The following is a 16,746-nucleotide window of genomic DNA, read 5'->3' as shown; positions in this document are numbered from 1 at the left end:
CTCATCACATCCCCACTGCGCATGACGGCTCCAGAACACCCAGATCTGGTGTAAAAATGGGCGGCCCTGCAGCTCTGAGACATCTCCACCTTTTCCAGGAATCCTGTGGCTTTTCCTCCAGCCCCAGCGCCCCTGCATGGGACGGGACTCTAGAGAGCGCCACACTCCCTTTCTCCAGCGGGAGCTTCGGCCTTCGCAGGAAATCTCTGGTCTTTCGCTGTTTGCCAACTTGCCCCTGAATTCCTTCTCGCGGTGGTGTCGAGAGCCTGGACACTGGCCGGGGTGGAGGTCTCACTGGGGGTTGGGGTGTTCCCTAGCCCACCGAATCGGGGACATCTTCCGGCTTTCTCCCCTCCTCCTTCCCCCATAGCAGAGCAGCTGGGCCCAGGGGCTGCGGCCCACCAGAAGACGGGGTGCGGCCTGCGGCAGGACCACCAGCACCTCACTCACTCCCTCTGGATGGGGCAGCAGGACCCGGAGCAGAGGGGCCCTTGTCTCCTTTGGGTGGAAGTTTCCAGACCCGCTCTGTTCTTTGGTAAGGAAATGGCTGGAGGCGCCATGTCTCCAGGTCCCAGTTCTGCCGCAAGGTCCCAGCGAGTGACCCGGCTTTGGGTGATGACCAGGCCATGGTCCTGAGGGGCGCGAACTCAGGGGTGGTGGCACTGGGTGCCCTGTGCCTGATTCACAAGCAGCCTCAGGCTCCAGCACCATCTTCAGCGTCCCGGCGGGCCTAAGGCTTCCCTGGCTGTGGGCTCCCTCCCAGGCACATCCAGGGCTGCAGCACCATCTTTGCAGACTTGGGACCTGGCAAACTCCCTGGGCTGTTCCCTGTCATCCTGCCCTTTCCTCTCCTGCTTCTTCTGTAACAAGAGGCAGGAAGGAGCCCGCGGGAGATGGGGAGACTCAGACCAGCCTCACCGTGTTTCCACACACCCCGCCTGCCCATCCAGAAGCCTCTCTTGGGCCCAGGGGACACACAGGCCTTAGGAATGGTTTATTGATAAACGGCTTCTGTGGGAGTGGCGGGGTTCCCTCTTAGCAGGGCCCTCACACGGACTCACACAGAGCAAGGCCGCTCAGCTGGAATGCGGCCCCTCAACACTGCTGCGCCCAGGCTCCCGGCCACTGGCCCCTTCGCAGGGGTCTGGGTGTCCCCCGAGGCCGGGGCCGGCTTCCCTCGGGGTGTTCGGTACTTGTTCTTCTGGCTGTAGAACAGGTTCCTCTGGAAAAGGCGGGGAAGGCGGCCCTGGTGCAGCAGCACAGCCAGGACCATCCCTGCAAGAGAAGGCAGGTCCCAGGTGGGCTGCAGGGCTCCTGTGCCCAAACACAGACAGGACACCCACTCCCAGGCCTGTGCTAGGACAGGGGAGCCAGGCAGCCTGGCCAGGGGCCCCAAGAACCCTGAGGCCCAGCCCCTGCCTGGTCCTGGTCTTCCCTCCCTGGTCATGCCCCTCCCTCTAGGTATGCCAGCCGTGGGGATACGGGCAAGCCCGTGGGGTTCCTTGTACTCCTGAACCACCCTCTGGGATGAGTGACTGGAATTCCCCTCCCCCCACATTGTCCTGAGCCACCTCCAGAGCTTCGGTGGCCATTTTCCTCCAGGACCTGATGTGGCGTCCCAGGGTGGCTGTTTGCAGGGCTGTGGCCTGGCGTAGAGGTGGGGGATGTGAGTGGACAAGATGTGGGTGCCCCTGGGTGGGAGGCTGGGCCTGACTGAATCCTCAGGGCCACGTTCTTCCAGAACTCCAGGAGCAGAGACTCCTAAATCCCCGCCTGCCTTCCAGGTCATTGGGAAGGGCAGGTGTCCTGGGCAGAAGGGGAGAGTGGATCCTCTTCAAGTTTGATCTCAGTCCTCTAAGGATTTAACCTGCAGCGTGTTGGCTCCACTAGGGCTGGCCTGAGCGGGACCTGCCTGTCACCACCTGCAGCTGCTGTGGCTCCGGACAGTGGCCCCTGTACCTATAGCTTGCTGAGACCGGCTGTTCCCCTCACTCAGCCCTCCAAGGCCCACGCTGGTCCTATCTCTGCTCCCAGGAGGGCAGGCCCAAGGAGGCCAGGTGACCTGCTCAGGGGCGCAGCCAGCAGGTGCGGGTGGCCGCTCACACCCAGGGAGCCAGCCCCATGTCCACACCTGGCTACGGGGCTCCTGCCTGCAGCCTCAGAGCTCCTCAGGGCTCATGCTGACACTGCACATGTGGATAAAGGAGGTTAATGGAGGGACACAGCCTGTTTTGCGGGTTCCTGAAGTCGTTCTAAGATGGCAGGAAAGGGGTGCTGCCAGAAGTGTCAAGCATCCAGATGGATGAGACGGGAAGAGACGCAGGAGCACAGTGTGGGACTGACAAGACACTGATGACATAGAGGGGCCGGATCCCCCTCCGCAGGGACGAAAGCCGGGAAACAACCCAGTTCCTCCGCAGATGCCCCATGCTTTCAGAAGCGGGTGCCCGGGTCTCTGTGGGATGGGGTAGCCCTGGGACTCACCTAGGAGGAGGGACAGCAGTTCCACATGGGAGGCTCCAGAGCCCCAAACCCCAAAATACAGAAACAGCCAGTGCCTCCCTCCCTGGCCCTGGCAGGAGACAGGTTCCTCTCTAGAGGGGGCATGTGGACTCGAGCATCAGGCCCGCCTAAGCCTGGAGTCCCGCCTGAAACCGGGATCCCAGCCTCTTCCTACTTGGCTCCTAGAAGCTGCAAATGCCCTTTGGGCTTCTCCACAGAGGTGGTTCTACAGTGAGAGGTTGTAGCGGGGTGAAGAGTATTTCCCCAGCGACATGTCCTTCCCAGAATACAGGATGTGCCCTTGTTAGAAATAGGGCCTGGGACATAAAATTAGTTAAATTAAGGTGATGTCATACTTGAGTAGAGTGAACCTCAAATTCAATGACTGGTGTCCCTATATGAAGAGACAGACAATGACACAGAGGAGGCAGCCAGGGGAATCGGCAGACATGGGAGTGGTGCGTCTCCAAGCCTGGGGACACCAGGGGTGCCAGAGGCCCCCAGAGTGGGGAAGAGGCAGGAGGCTCCTCCCCAGCAGCCTCCAAGGACGGCTGACCCTGTCAATGCCGCGATCACAGGCTCCAGCCCCCAGAGCTGCCTGAGCATACAACCCTGTCACGTGAAGACTCTTCGTTGCGTCCTTTGCCTTGTAGCCCATGAAGCCACCGCAGGCCATCGCGTGCGGCCTGAGAAACTCAGGAGGAAACTGATCTCCCACCCGGAACTCTGCCCAGGCCTCGCCGACACTCAAGTGCAGGTCAGAACCAGGATACTGTATTTCAGACACAGGAAGTCTGAAGTGTACCTGCCAGGTCCCCGTTCTCAAAAGCTACTGTGAGACGGGCACCAACAAAAAGAAGGAATAAACCAAAACAGGAGGCCATGAGGAAAGCAGGAAACAGAAATGCAACCAGGAGAGCGGTAAAGGGCAGCCCCGGACCGGAGATGGACACCTGTGGGTAACCCAGGGCTGTGGGTCCTTGGGGGAGACGGTGCCCACGCAGGGCACTGGTGTTGAATTAACCAAAGCACCCAGAAGCCTGGGCAGGAGAGAGTCCAGGACCTTGTCACCCTCAGGAAGCAAGGCCTGTGTAGGAAAGGAGAGGCCTCCTGGGCCACCACAGCTCCCCCGAGTCGTGTTTTCATGAGAGGGCTCTGGAGCTCATCAGGAGGAGGAGGCCGACCCACCCTGGGTGAAGGATCCGCAGGGGAGTGCGGGGGCCGCAAGGGAGGAAAGCCGGCCCCCCACATTGCAGGAGACAGCCCAGGGTTGACGCCTGAACTGAAGAGTCTCAGAGAAGCCCTGCAGGCCCTGTGTGTGGGGACAGAGAGGCCAACACTCAGCTGCTTCCTAGCAGAGGGAGGGGCTGCCTCGGGGAGGAGGGGAGGAGTGGGTTCCTGATGCACTTCATGCCCTTTCTAGGGCCGTGCACATGCCTGAGATAGTGTGACCACAACAGAACCACGGTGACAGATCACGATGACGTCAGTGTCACCATTGCAGGGCCAGGGTGCCTGAGAGACCTCCAGCTCCTGTCTTTCCCCCCAGGGGAGGCTGATGCATTGCCCCTGGGACCTCCCCAGTGTAGAGCCAGCAGAAGCTGAAAAAAGCTTCCAGAATTCCACAGGAACCCAACGGCCCTTCTGGTACCTCAGTGAGGTGGAGCTGAGTGTCTGAGAGCAGGTGCGGGAAGGAGAAGGTGTGGGCTCCACCTGGGCCTCTGACACCAGGAACCAGAATCCCCAGATCTAGGGCCAAGAGGGAGCTCCATGACCTCCCCCTGCTGCTCCTCTACTTGGGTCCAGGATGCAGGGAAGGAGGGGCACGCACTGTGGAGGAGCTGAGGGGTCCCCTGTGTGCATCAGCGCGTCCCAGACCCGCCCCACCAGGAGGCAAAGGGACCGGCTGCTCCACCCCCATGCTCACAGCCCTGTAAGTGCACGATGGCACCCTATATCATCTAAGTGGGGCTCCCTGTATCCTGAGGATTCAGGGACTCCAGAATGAGCCCCTCTCGGGGGAGCCTAGCTCCGGGTGTGTGGAGATGCCCCCTGGGATGGGAACCCCAGGTTCATGGAACCCCACTGCAGACACCATTCCCCATGTGCCCAGCACCCCTTGCAAGGCTGGCCTCTCCCCAGCCTGCCCCCTTCTTACCTGGCTGCAGCTTACTCAGCACCAGGACGGTGTCCACAGTGAGACGTGCCATCACAGCCCCTTCCCCACACACCGTGCCCACTGCAGAGACCTCCCCAGGAGCACTGACCCAGCACCCTCACCGCCACTCTGTAGGACCCCACGTGCCAGGACGCTCTCTGGGCCCCAGCAGCCCTAGGGACCCCACCTCGCACCTGCTCTTACCTGTCAGAGGGCCCAGCCAGTACACCTGGGCATACTCCAGTAAGGTGTGTCCTGAGCAGCCAAAGGTCACAGAGGCGGCCAGGGCAGGGTTGAAGAAGGCGGACGTAAAAGGCCCGGCTGTGGGCAGAGCACAGTCAACCCTGGTCCCCAGCCCTGCCTGACACCCCTCTCCAGGCCAGGACTTGACACCCACCACCGAGCCCACACCGAGAACCCACTGTGTGCCTGGGGGTTACTCTTGGCTCCTGGAGCCCCGCCTGGCCCCCCGTACCGATGGACACACAACACAGCCAGGCTGGTTTAGTCAAGCTCTGGGTCAGGGTCAGCAGCTTGGGGGCCCCAGGGCCGTCGAACACCCTCCCGACGTCTCACCCGGACTCCCGTGACCCATCCATGCTACCCTCCAACACCCCACCTTGGGGGATGTGGCCCTGGAGAAAGATAGGGACAGAGAGAGACGGAGACAGAGACTAAGAGAGACAGATAGTGAGAGAGAGACAAAAAGAAACAGAGACAGGGAGACAGAGAGAGAGAGGAGAGACGGAGAGAGATCTCAGAAAGGGTCAGCAGCAGAGGAGAGGAGAGGACCCGGCTGTGTGATGTGAGACAAGGGAAGGCAGCTGCAGCCGGGCCACTGTTCTGCAGCCCCAGGCCGGGGTGACCACCCCAAATAACAGGATCCACCCATACCAGGGACCTGCCTCTGGGCAGGAAAGAGCAGGGAGTGGACCCAGCGGATGGCAAGGGCCACAGAGACATGGAGCCTGCGTCCACCCACGTGTAAACCAGGACCCTGAGGATGGGCAGCTCTGTCCCTGAAACCAGGCTCCTTTGGCTTCATGGAGGCAGGACCCTTGACAGGAGCTCTCCGGTGCCACCCAGGACAGAGGCCCGGGCAATCTGCCACAGAGGTGTGTCCCTGCAGAGATCCCTGCTCACCCGTGCCTCAGTTTCCCAATCTGTACAGGGCTCTGGTGGCACCTTCCTATGGCCTTTGTGATCCAGGTTCTGTGGTGTCTGCCCAGTGCTGGGTCAGGGGCAGTGCCATGGATCCAAGTGCTGGTCCTGTCCTGATTAGGACCTCGGACCCCGGGAAGGAGACCTGGCGCCATGCTCCCTGCAGCCCTTCCTGTGGTGTCCCCAGTGCCTGTAGCACAAGGCGGCCGCCCCGGCTCTCCCCGCAGCCCCAGCGCTGTGGACACCTGTCCCGGGAGCTTGCCAAACAAAGGCTTTCGTGGTGGTGGAGACTAGCGCTCGGAGGGGAAAGCAGACATGGGGGGCTGGATCAGAGGGAGGGTCTGAGTGGAGGGAGCTCACAAGGGGGTGAGGGGACTATGAGAGGTGGGTCCCATGGTCAGCCTAGGTGCAGGCAGGGATCACAGATGTGGGTGTCATTAGGAGGTCAGGGAGACTGAGTGGGGCAGGTGGGACAGGACCTGTCACTCTGGAAGGGGTGATAGAGGGTGCAGGGACTCCCACACCAGACTAGGGCTGGGCCAAGAAGCGCCTGCCTCGGCGGTCCCAAATACCACAGATGCAGAACTTCTGGGAGGAACGGGAACAGCTGGGACTGGGGAGAGGTGCAGTGGCCATGATGGCCCTGGCAGGGGACAGGCTCCTCCACAGCACCCCATGTCCAGCACAGGCCCTCATCCACCTGCCAGGTCCCAGGAAATCACCGCCCCTTCTTGTGGGTTTGTTGGCCACCTGGGCCAGCAGCCCCCTATCCTGGGTGTGAACGGGCCTGAGTGTGCATGGAGGCCACACAGGTGGAGGGGTCTTGAGGGGCTCAGGGGAAGGGGAATTAGTGCTCACCTGTGTAGGCCGTGACGGTGACCAGCAGAGCCACGGCGGGCACCCTGTAGGCGGGAGGACTGTGCCGCAGGTGCAGGAGGATCAGATGGAAACAAAAGGCGCAGGCGGCCTCCACAAGCGCCCCGTGGGGCACAGATGTGCGCAGGGCTGAGCTGCAGCTCTGGGCCATGAGGCTCTGTAGCAGGTGCAGGTCGCTGAGCTCCCAGGCCCAGCAGAGGTGCGTCAGGGTGCTGGCGGCCTGCATGCCCAGCCCCTGGGCCGCCAGCTTCAGCAGTGTGTCAGGCAGAGACACCTTGGCCATGAGGAACTCCTGCAGGGACACGGTGGGGTTGGCCAAGGCCCCGTCCAAGGTGGCCCCGTGCACCAGGAAGAGAAGGAAGAGCAGGGTGAGCAGCAGGTCAGGCCCGAAGCCCCCAGCCCAGGGCCCGAGCTCGACCAGCGTCCTCATCTCCAGGCAGCAGGCCCCGAGCTGCACCGCGCCCACCACCTCCCGGGCGAAGCCTTCATAGGCGCCCACTGGGAGCAGGGCCTTGGAGGCCCGCCTGGCCGCCTCACAGAGGGCGAAGGTGGCAAAGAAGAAGGAGAGGGACACGTTAAGATCTGCCATTGGCCTGGGCCCCGCCGAGGAGCTGTGCCTGCAGGACACCTGAGGGGACAGGGCAGGAGCTGGCTGGTTCCCATAACCCAGAGGGCCCGGGAGTGTGAGAGAGGGCACCTGGGCCTCTGGGAACACCACACCTGCAGCCCCAGCTCCCGCCCCACCAGTTGCCACCCAGGTGCACAGCCAGGATGGCCACAGGGGCCCTGCCCCACAGCCTGGCATCCTCCTGGCATGCAACACACCCGGACCCACTGGCCACGCTCAGCCAGCCCTGGACTCTGGAGACTGGCCCAGCTCTTCTGAGCCTCCATCTGAGCTCCACTACTCCTACCTGCGCTCTTGGCTCCAGGACCCCAATACCTGCTCCCTGCACCTGGCCCCTCTTGAGGCAGGGTCCCCCAGATGCCTGCACCTCCTCCAGGTCCCTGCCTGAACAACGGGCCCCCATTTCTGCCTCCCTGAATGAATGCTGTGTCCATCTCAGTGAGGGCCCCATGCTTATTGCACCTGCACTGTGTCCCCACTGGGGTGAGACCCCCACTCAACCTCCACTGTGTCTCCACCTGGGAGGGCCCCTCATGTTCCCTGACCCTGCCTAGGTGAAGCTCACTCCTGCCTGCACCTGTAGGTGTCTTCCCTTGAGTGAACACCCCCTGCCCCTGCACCTGTAGGTGTCTTCCCTTGAGTGAGCACCCCTGCCCCTGCACCTGTAGGTGTCTTCCCTTGAGTGAGCACCCCCTGCCCCTGCACCTGTAGGTGTCTTCCCTTGAGTGAGCACTTCCCTGCCCCCTGCACCTGGCTGTGTCCCCACCGAGGCCAGGCCCCCTGCACGTGGGCTGTGTCCCTGCCTGTGGGAAGGTCCCCTCATTCCTGGTTGCCTGCACCTCCACTGTGTCCCCACCTCAGCAGGGACCCCCAAGCTTCTTGACCTGCCTAGGGTCCGGTCTGGGTGAGACCCTCCTCCACCTGCTGTGTCCCCTCTGGTCAAGAGTCGGCAGCAGCCCCTGCCCCAGCCCCACATTCCCTGCCCTGTGCTGCCCTAACCTGCCCCTCAGGAGAACTCAAGACCACCCCTCACATCAACCTCCCTCCCACCTTCCTGCCCAGAAAGCGCTTCCCAGAGATGAAAACCAAAAGTGCCATCGCCATTTGCTTGAAATTCCTGCAGAGGGGCGAGTTGCCCACAGCTGCATGGAGATGGTGCTAAGCCTGGGTGTCTGCAGGGGGAGAGAGCCGGGGCTGGGACCATCCAGAGCTCCGGACCCCGAGGGATGGGGCATGAACCCTGCGGGCCCCACGATGGGCAGTCTGTCACCCTGTAGCATGGTTCCTGTCCACTGGGTCTGCACCCAAGCACTGGGACACCAGCCACGGCCATACGGGGTACAGCACGTGGGACCTGCCTGGTGTCCCCCCCACAGCCCTTTCCTTCTCCAGGACCGAGTCCAGCCCCCGAGGGCCTTTCCCCAATCCGCCCACAGCTCCCCTTTCTCTGAGACTTAGATTTCCTTTTATTTTTGGAAACCCAGTTGGGTCCCACCTGGCGTCCCCCTGGCACAGCTGGGGAGACTGAGACCAGGAGGGAAGGGACCTGCCCGAGGGCACTGCCTGTTTTCAGGGAGAGCCCTGTCCCTGAGCGTCCGTGTCCCTTGAGCATGTTTGAGAGTTTTGTTCCTTTTCATTACTGACTTGAACCCATGTCATGAAGAGTCACAGTCTGGCCGTTTTTCTGATGATGAACATGTGGGTGGATTTCAGTTCTCACTACTATGAATAAAGCTGCTATTAGCATTTTAGTCTATTCCTTTTGTAGACACAGACTTTTATGTCTTTTGGGTAAATTCCTAAAATGCCCCGGGTGAGCTCTGCCCACTGAATAAATCCCAGATCTATAAAATTGGAAAGAAGACTTTATTTCCTAGAAAGAGTAGGTCCTTCAGGGTGGCTGTCCTGATGCGCTGGGCACCTCAGCCTCTGGCAGAGCCCGGGCCGGGCACCTGGAAGGAGGGGGTTGGGGCAGGAGCCTCTTGCTGAACAGGTTGGCTTAGCACACAAGCTCCATGGGTTGCTGGAGGAGCCGTGAACATTCAGGAAGGGGTCGTCACTCATGCATACTGAACAAACATACATGTGACATGCGTCCCAAGTTCCCTTGGGGGTGGACATGTGACATCTAAATGTGTTCCTATGAGACCCTTGCCTGGAAAGGTGAAGCAGCAACACAAAGGTGCTCAGTGCGCAGCCCCTGAAAACCAACCAGAGCCAGTCCCTGCTGAGTGGTCCCTGGTCGGAATTACAGAAATCAGCCTCTTGGCCAATCAAACTCAGGGCTTGTGGCACAGAGGAGTGGGGCTGTGTGTCATCGTCTGGAGTGGGTGAGCTGCACCTGAGTGAGTATGGCTTTCCTGGAGACCAGTGCTGCTTTAGAGCAAAAGAGAACCCTCCTGGCCGGCAGCCCCTGGTTTCTGCTTTTAAGTGTCTGGTGTGTGACTCCACCCCTGCCAGGCAGGGCCTCAGGTCTTGTTGATTGTTTGCTATCTTATTGCCACGAAGAACCTGTTTTGTCAGTCTCCTCTCCACCTGCACCTTCATGCTGGTGAGTGTGGTGTCCCAACCACAGACGGAGGGGTGGTGACGCGGCGGGTCCCACCTCCCACTCTGTCATGGCGGAATTTTGGGCACGTTTTTCAGATTTCTCTGGAATCCCCTTGGCCGAGAGGAGTCCGTTCAGCCTGTTGGTGCGGGGGCTCGGGATTTCATTTCTGGTTCTCATATGGCAGGCTAGTGAAAACATCATAAGGGACTGTCCAAACCTTTCCCGAAGTGGTTGCAGTATTTTAACTCTCGCCATTCGTGTGTGACAGTTTTGGTGTCTTTAAAAGTCGGTGGTGTCGAGACGTAAAAACTGTGTCTCTTCCGTTGCTTGTGCGGTTCTTTTCCTGGCTTCAAGTTGCATTTCCCTCATGACAAAAACTTGTTAAACAATTAGTCCTGCACTGTCTGTCCATTCCAGTCTCCTCTGTTCATTTTTAAAGTAGGGTTGTGTGTCTTTTTATTGATTTGTGATAATTCTTTCTATATTCTGGATACAAGATGTTTGTGTGAGGTTTGTTTGGCAGTATCTCTGCAGACTTCCTGGTCATTTTCTGTGTAGTGTCTTTTGATAACTAGAGTATTTTCCTTCGAATAAAGCCAAATTGATGATTTTTAAATGCACTCGTCACTGCTTTTTCCTCTCTGCCCAGGAAACGTCTGTGCACTCTCAGGTCACAGCAATGTTCCCTGATGTCTTCTCCCAGACATTTCATGATTTCCCTGTGAAGTGAGATCGAGGACACCTATCCAGATAGTTGGCGCTTCTTGCACAACATAAGGGTGCGGTTTTGCGTGTTTCCACCTGGATGTCCAGTTGCTCTGGACGCCACACCCAGCCCTGGCTCCACCTTGTGGGTACAAGGCTCTGCCTCTCCTTAGTGATGGGCAGTCAGAGTGGAAACCCCCACTCCCATATCGGGAAAGTCCCCAAATGTCTCTCCTGGGCAGTATTTCCCTCTGAGAAATGCAACTTGCCCCACGGAGGCGAGGCTGGCTGTGACGCTGCCCCTGCTGCCCAGACCGCGGGGCTGGGACAGGGCGGGCTGCGCAGGCCTGGAGTGTGGCCGCTGGAGCCAGCTGGATGGAGGCCTGACTGTGGGAGGCAACTGGCCATCCCTGGCACTGGGAGGGCAACAGACAGTGGTGATGGGGGTGTTGGGGTGCACAGGCCAGGCTTTGGGGACCACAGCCTGGTTTCCAGCCCCTGGGACGCTGCCTCCACTCCCTGAGCTGCCCTCCTGGCCCTGGGCATGGGACCAGGACTGGAGGCAGAAAGCAAGGGGTGGGCTCTGTGTGGGGCAGTGCAGACCACTCTCAGCCATCACGACCTGCCCAGAACCCCCTCAGCCTGGGCCAAGAGCCCACCTGGCCTATACCACACCCTGGAGGCCCCACACAGAGCCACCGAGCACAGAGCCCCCCAGCCCACAGCTCCAGGAGGGAGTAGCCAGAGCCACCCCTCATCTCCCAGAATCCCTGCCCAGAGCCCCCACAGCCCCCTCCCACGGGCTCTGCTTAAGGACTGATCTTCCTGGACCTCTGGTGTCTGCCTGAGCAGAAGGTCAGAGAGCCCACGTCCTGAAGGGTATTAGAGTCCAGTGCCGGCCGGCCTGAGGCCCAGTTACCATCAAACAGGGTGCTGTTGGGGCTCCCTCTGTGGTTCTGAGTCAGGGCCCAGCCTCCCCCCATGACCAGGTCCTGTGCAAGCCCCCAGAGCTTGCCCTGCAGAGGACCCTGGCCAGCCCTGAGCCGGCCTCTGAGGGCCTCATGGGAGCCACTCCTGTCATCTGACCTGTGACCTGTCCAGGACACCTGCCCTCGGCCGTGCGAGGCCTCACTCCTGCTCCTGAGCCAGTTGCGCCCGCCTCCCCACATCCCCTCCAAGAAGGTGGGAGGGGCCCCTGGGAGGGGCTGCATCACCGCAGGGAGCAGGCAGTGGATGCCCGGACTCCACCCAAGGCCAGGGACCCCAAGTCAGAAGAGGTCTTCCTGGAAACGGGCAGCCCCTGAGAAATGAAACTAAAGCCACAGTCACATGGAGGTGGCAGTGTGTCAGGGTGGGGCGCAGGAAGCTGTGGGAAGGAAGTAGATCGTATCTTATTTCTATGGCAGGACATAGTTCAAGCCACAGGGAGGGGAGCGGACCGTTGGAGAAACAGTGGAAGAAGGGGAGGGGTCCACCCTGCACTTCCTCTCCCCGGAAACAGGTGCGTGGGGTGCCTGAGGCCTCTGCCCAGGCCACCTCCTCAGTGCCTGGCGGTCAGAGGGTCCACCCCAGTGTGCATGGGAACAGGCCTCCTTTCCACAGGAAGGTCACCTGGGGCCACCTCGTGGGCCTTCCCTGTCCTTCCTGATCACTGGGGATGGGGGAAACTGGCCTTGGAAGGCCTGGGGACCCCTCTTGGTCAGCCTTGCCTCAGACTCAGAGCTTTGGGCCAGGGCCCAACCTGATCCAGGACTGGCTGAGTGTCCCCCACACGGCCACTCTGCTCTCACACCTGGAGGTGGGACTTAGTCAACCTGCCCTCCCAGAAGCAGCCAGATGGGGAGGGGGCTACGGACCCCTCTGGTGTCACCCTGTGCCCGCAGCCTGGGAAGGAGGCCCCCGCCTCGGGGCCAGGGGACGTCCTGGCAGAGATGGAGCTGCTTGGTGTCACCTGGACCAGAGGCCTGTGGGACCAGGAGCCTCGGTGCCGTGCCTGGGAGACCCAGGCCTGGAGATGGCTCTGCAGACTTTACCGTCACAGGGCACGACGGCCCCACACTCGCAGGGCCTCCTGGGAAACACTGAACTGGAAGGTTGTGGGTCCATTTGGAGGTGGCTGTGAGGGGCTGCTGGTGAGCAGGCTTGGGGGTCTGCTCACGGCCTGGGAGATCAGGCTACCTGCAAGTCCCCACGGTGCCCCACACGGTGCTGGAACGGGGTCTTCCTCCACCCCTGCCAGCCACGGCCCGCTGAGCCGCCTGCTGAAAGCCACAGTGACACAGCCTGGGCTGGAGAAGACGGTGGCTCCAAAGACCCGTGGCAGCCACAGGCCCCTGTGGAAAGGAGGGCTGCGGCTGTCAGGAGCGCTTCCGCCTGATTTTGTAGGGTTGTGTGTGGACATCTCCAAAGCAAACATGTTAGCTCGCTTCCCTCTGCTGTCCCGTCACCATGTAGCATGAGAGGCACCGACTTATGTCACACTATTAAAGCCTCGTGAATTTTACAACAGAATGTTAATGTTATGGGATATCAGGGGATAAATCACCACCTTCAAGGACTTCACCTCCTCTGCTGGGGATGGGACGAGCATGTTTTCCGCTGTACCTAGGACGCTTGTATCAGGGTTGGTGAAAGCGTGGCCTCAGAATGATGTTTTTAGCCACACACTACGGTGTTTTTAGAGATTAAGTACGGCTTAAGGAGCCGGGTACAGGTGCCAAGCTGGCAAGGGGTGGACTTGCGATGCTTAATTTTTTGTGTCAAGTTGACTGGGTTCAGCGATGCCCAGAGAGCTGGCGAATCATGGCTTCTGGTGCGTCTGTAAGGGCATTTCAGGAAGAGGTAAGAATTCGTCAGTCGGCTGAGGAAGACAGATCTGCCCTCAGCTGTGAGGGTGGGCAGCACCCAGCCCAGTGCAGACCCAGGCACCGGGGGCTCCTCTGTCTTCTTGGGCTGGGGCGTCCACCTCCTCCTGCCCACAGACCAGGCATTTTTGGTTCCCAGGCCTTGCGCTCTGGGACTGACACCAGCGGTTCCTCAGTTCTCAGGCCTTCGGGCTTGGACGGAATGATGCCACCAGCTGTTCCGGTTCTCCAGCTTAGGGACAGCAGTTTGTGGGACTTCTCAGCTTCCATGATCAAGGAGCCGATTCCCATAAAAATCTCCTAAATATCTCTCCCCGGACTCTCTTTCTCTGGAGAACCTTGGCTCCTATACTGGGGCCTAGAGGTTTGGTTGTAGCAGGCTCCGGGCCCTGTTCCAGCACCTGGCGGTACCCCCAGCTCACGGGCCCCAGGTGGGGAGGGACAGTCGGCCTGAGGGAGGTGCCTCCTGGGCCCCACCGTGGGCTCCTGTGCAGAGAGGCAGGGTGGGGAGCAAGGACAAGGCTGTCCCCTCCTCTGGCCTCCGCCTACAGGTGCGACTTCTTTCCAGCCTTTTCTGTGGGTGGGGGGTGCACACAGGCAGGCCAGCCCCAGGCGCCCTCAGGACTGCACCTTAGACCTGCCCTGGGAGAGTGGGGATGGGGATGGGGCCTCACCTTGCTCAGGACCCAATCCCGGGGCAGCTGTGCGGCTTTTCGCCTGCATGACAGAGGGGCCTGGAGTGGCCTGGCCCTGCCGTGGGCAGCATGGTGTGGGCATGCAGGTGAGGCCTGCCTGAGGTGCCCAACCCCCTTTCTGCCAGCAGGGACCTCCTAGTTCAGTGATGTGTCTTCCTGTCTGGCATTTCAGATAAAGGCTCTGCAGCTGTGGGGGCTGGACTGTGAGGACACAGGGAGCCTGGGAAAAGGGTTGGTCAAAGGTCCCTGTGGCCACAAGCCATGTGAAGAGGGGCAGGGCCAGGCTCCTGTTTAAGCTATTGTGGGCCCAGGGGTCTCCTTGTCCAGGATGGAAAGCCTTGGAGCACGAGGCACAGGCCCTTCCCCGTCAGCCAGCCAAAGCCTTGAGGGCCGGTCACAGCCCGGACAAGCTCAGTCCCCTCCAAAGGTGCTGCCCAACACAGGGCCTCCCATGCCACATCCCACCCCAATTCTACCCTGGGATCCTTACACACCCACACAGGCAAGGGCAGAAGCCAGGGCACCCCTAGGCTTGGCAGAGCGGGGGACCCCCACTATGTCGTCTTTGTTCGGTCCCTCCTGGGGAACCAGGGGCCTGTGGGTGAAGGAAGTTAACCCTGGAAGGGCCTGGGGACATCTCTGGACCAGCCTCACCCTGGCTTTGATCTTTGTTCCAGGGCCCAGACTGACCACTCTGTTCCCACACCTGGCTCAAGGTGGGACGGGGACCTCCCCAGCCTTCTCAGAGCTAACCCAGAGGAGTGCACAGGGTGGGTAGGCAGAGGGTTCAGGGGCCGCTTCCAATGGGGTGAGGCTGAGGAAAGGGTGCTGAGAGCTGAGCAAGGATCCTGCTCCATTTCTGCTCGTCTACCCCCAGAGCGCAGGGAAAGCCGGACCCACCTGAGCTGGGGGCATATGGGGCTCAGCACTGCACTGTGGCGCCTGATGGGAAGCCCCTGCTCTCTTCCGCCCCTCCCTGACTTGGAGGACTGGAACCTTGGGGAGCCTTGGGTGAGGTCCCTCCCAGGAAATACTGAGCTGAGACACTGCGGGCCCATTTTGAGGTGGCTGTGAGGGGGTTGCAGGTGAGTGTACTTGGGGTTCCTTCAAGGCCAGTCCCAGCAGGTCACCTGCGGAAGGCCCTGGGCAGGTGCCTCTCCCTGTCCTGGAACACCATTCTTCCCCATCGCCCCAGAGGACCAGGCCCAGGCAAGGCTGGGGATTACGACTGTTTATTGCCCCATCCCTGTCAGTACCCAGCTGAGCCAACCCAGGACCAATGGGGCTCCACAACCAGGTGTCCCCCCAACACAGGGTCCGCGCATCCCTGGTGGCCTGGGCCCCCACCAGGAAGCTGCACCACAATGATGACGGTGGACTTGTTCCTGATCTGATAGTCTTGGAGTTTTTTCTCTGGGTCCAGGCGGTAGTTGGCAAACATCAAAAGGAAATCCATGGTGTCTGGGGCAGAGAGGAGGTGCGTCAGCCTGGGCCTGGCCTCCGAATCCCTGCAGGGCCCTGGCTGGGGGAGGGATCCCAGCATATTCCCCAAGAGAGGTGAGGGGGTCAGGGTTTCCTGGGGTCTGCACTCTCAGTTCCTTTCTTGGGGCATTTCACCTGCTGGGGTGAGCTCTGTACCCTGTCAGTTTGCTGGGCTTATACCCACATCCTGTTTGAATTTAGGGGGCAAAGGGAGCATAGAGGAGGCGTTCAGAGAAGGCAGAAACCAGGGGCAGGCCCTCCCTGGGATGGGGGAGCCCTGAGTGCAGGCGTGGGGCCTCTCCTCGTCCAGCAAGGACGCCGAGGAGGGTTGGCCGCTGCTGAACCCCCAAACTTCCACATCCAGAGACAGAAATGGAGACTCCACCAGGAGTTACGGAGTGCCACCCTGCCAGTCACAGACCCCAGAGTGAGGAACCGCAGGACCCACAGCAAAACCCCCAGGCCTTATGTTCACCCCAAGCCCTGGATGGGGACCCAGCCATCCCCTCCCCATTCGTAGCCCTAGGGGAGACCCAGAGCCCTGCCCAGGACTCCTCACCTGGAGTCGAGCCCACCCCCCTGCTCACCTGCCTTCAGCACAGCCTTGGACACCAGCTTCATCAGCCACTTCACAGTCATGTTATTGAATTCCTCCTCAGAACTGGCCACATCCAGCACTGTGCTCTTGCCCATGACACCGTGTACCACCAGCTGGTACATCATCTTCCTCCTGGAGCTGACAACAGGCAGACAGGACTGCCTGCAGCTGTGACTGCTCTGCGGGCCCCTCCTGCCCCTCCCCTCCTTCCTCCCGAGGCACCTCCTCTCTTCCCGCCTCAGGGCCCTCCCCTCCTCCCTCCCCTCCCCTCTTCCCTCCCCCTCCCCTCCTCCCTCCCCTCCCCTCCCCCTTCTCCTCCCCTCCCCCTTCCCCTCCCCTCCCCCTTCCCCTCCCCTCCTCCTTCCCCTCCCCTCCTCCTTCCCCTCCCCTCCTCCCCTCCCCTCCTCCTCTCCTCCCCGTCCTCCTTCCCCGCCCCTCCTCCTTCCCCACCCCTCCTCCTTCCCCTCCCCTCTCCCCTCCTCCTCCTTTCCTTCCTCTCTAAGCCCTCCTCCCTTCCTGATCCCCT

The 16,746-nt window shown here is 60.8% G+C and overlaps 1 protein-coding gene across 1 annotated transcript; it reads right to left on the bottom strand.

The window, feature by feature from the left end:
* Positions 1-957: 957 nt before the first annotated feature.
* On the bottom strand, positions 958-7,942 carry AQP12B (aquaporin 12B). Its single transcript, XM_010359120.2, is given in 4 exon segments — positions 958-1,129; positions 1,132-1,275; positions 4,865-4,981; positions 6,680-7,942. Coding segments are annotated over 4 exon segments (1,137 nt in total). The 5' UTR covers positions 7,503-7,942; the 3' UTR covers positions 958-1,076.
* Between the last annotated feature and the right edge of the window lie 8,804 nt (positions 7,943-16,746).

This window comes from Rhinopithecus roxellana, chromosome 14 (assembly GCF_007565055.1).
Source record: "Rhinopithecus roxellana isolate Shanxi Qingling chromosome 14, ASM756505v1, whole genome shotgun sequence".
Lineage (NCBI taxonomy): Eukaryota > Metazoa > Chordata > Mammalia > Primates > Cercopithecidae > Rhinopithecus > Rhinopithecus roxellana.
The sequence above is the reverse complement of the archived record's forward strand: the minus strand, read 5'-3'. Positions and strand labels throughout refer to the sequence as shown.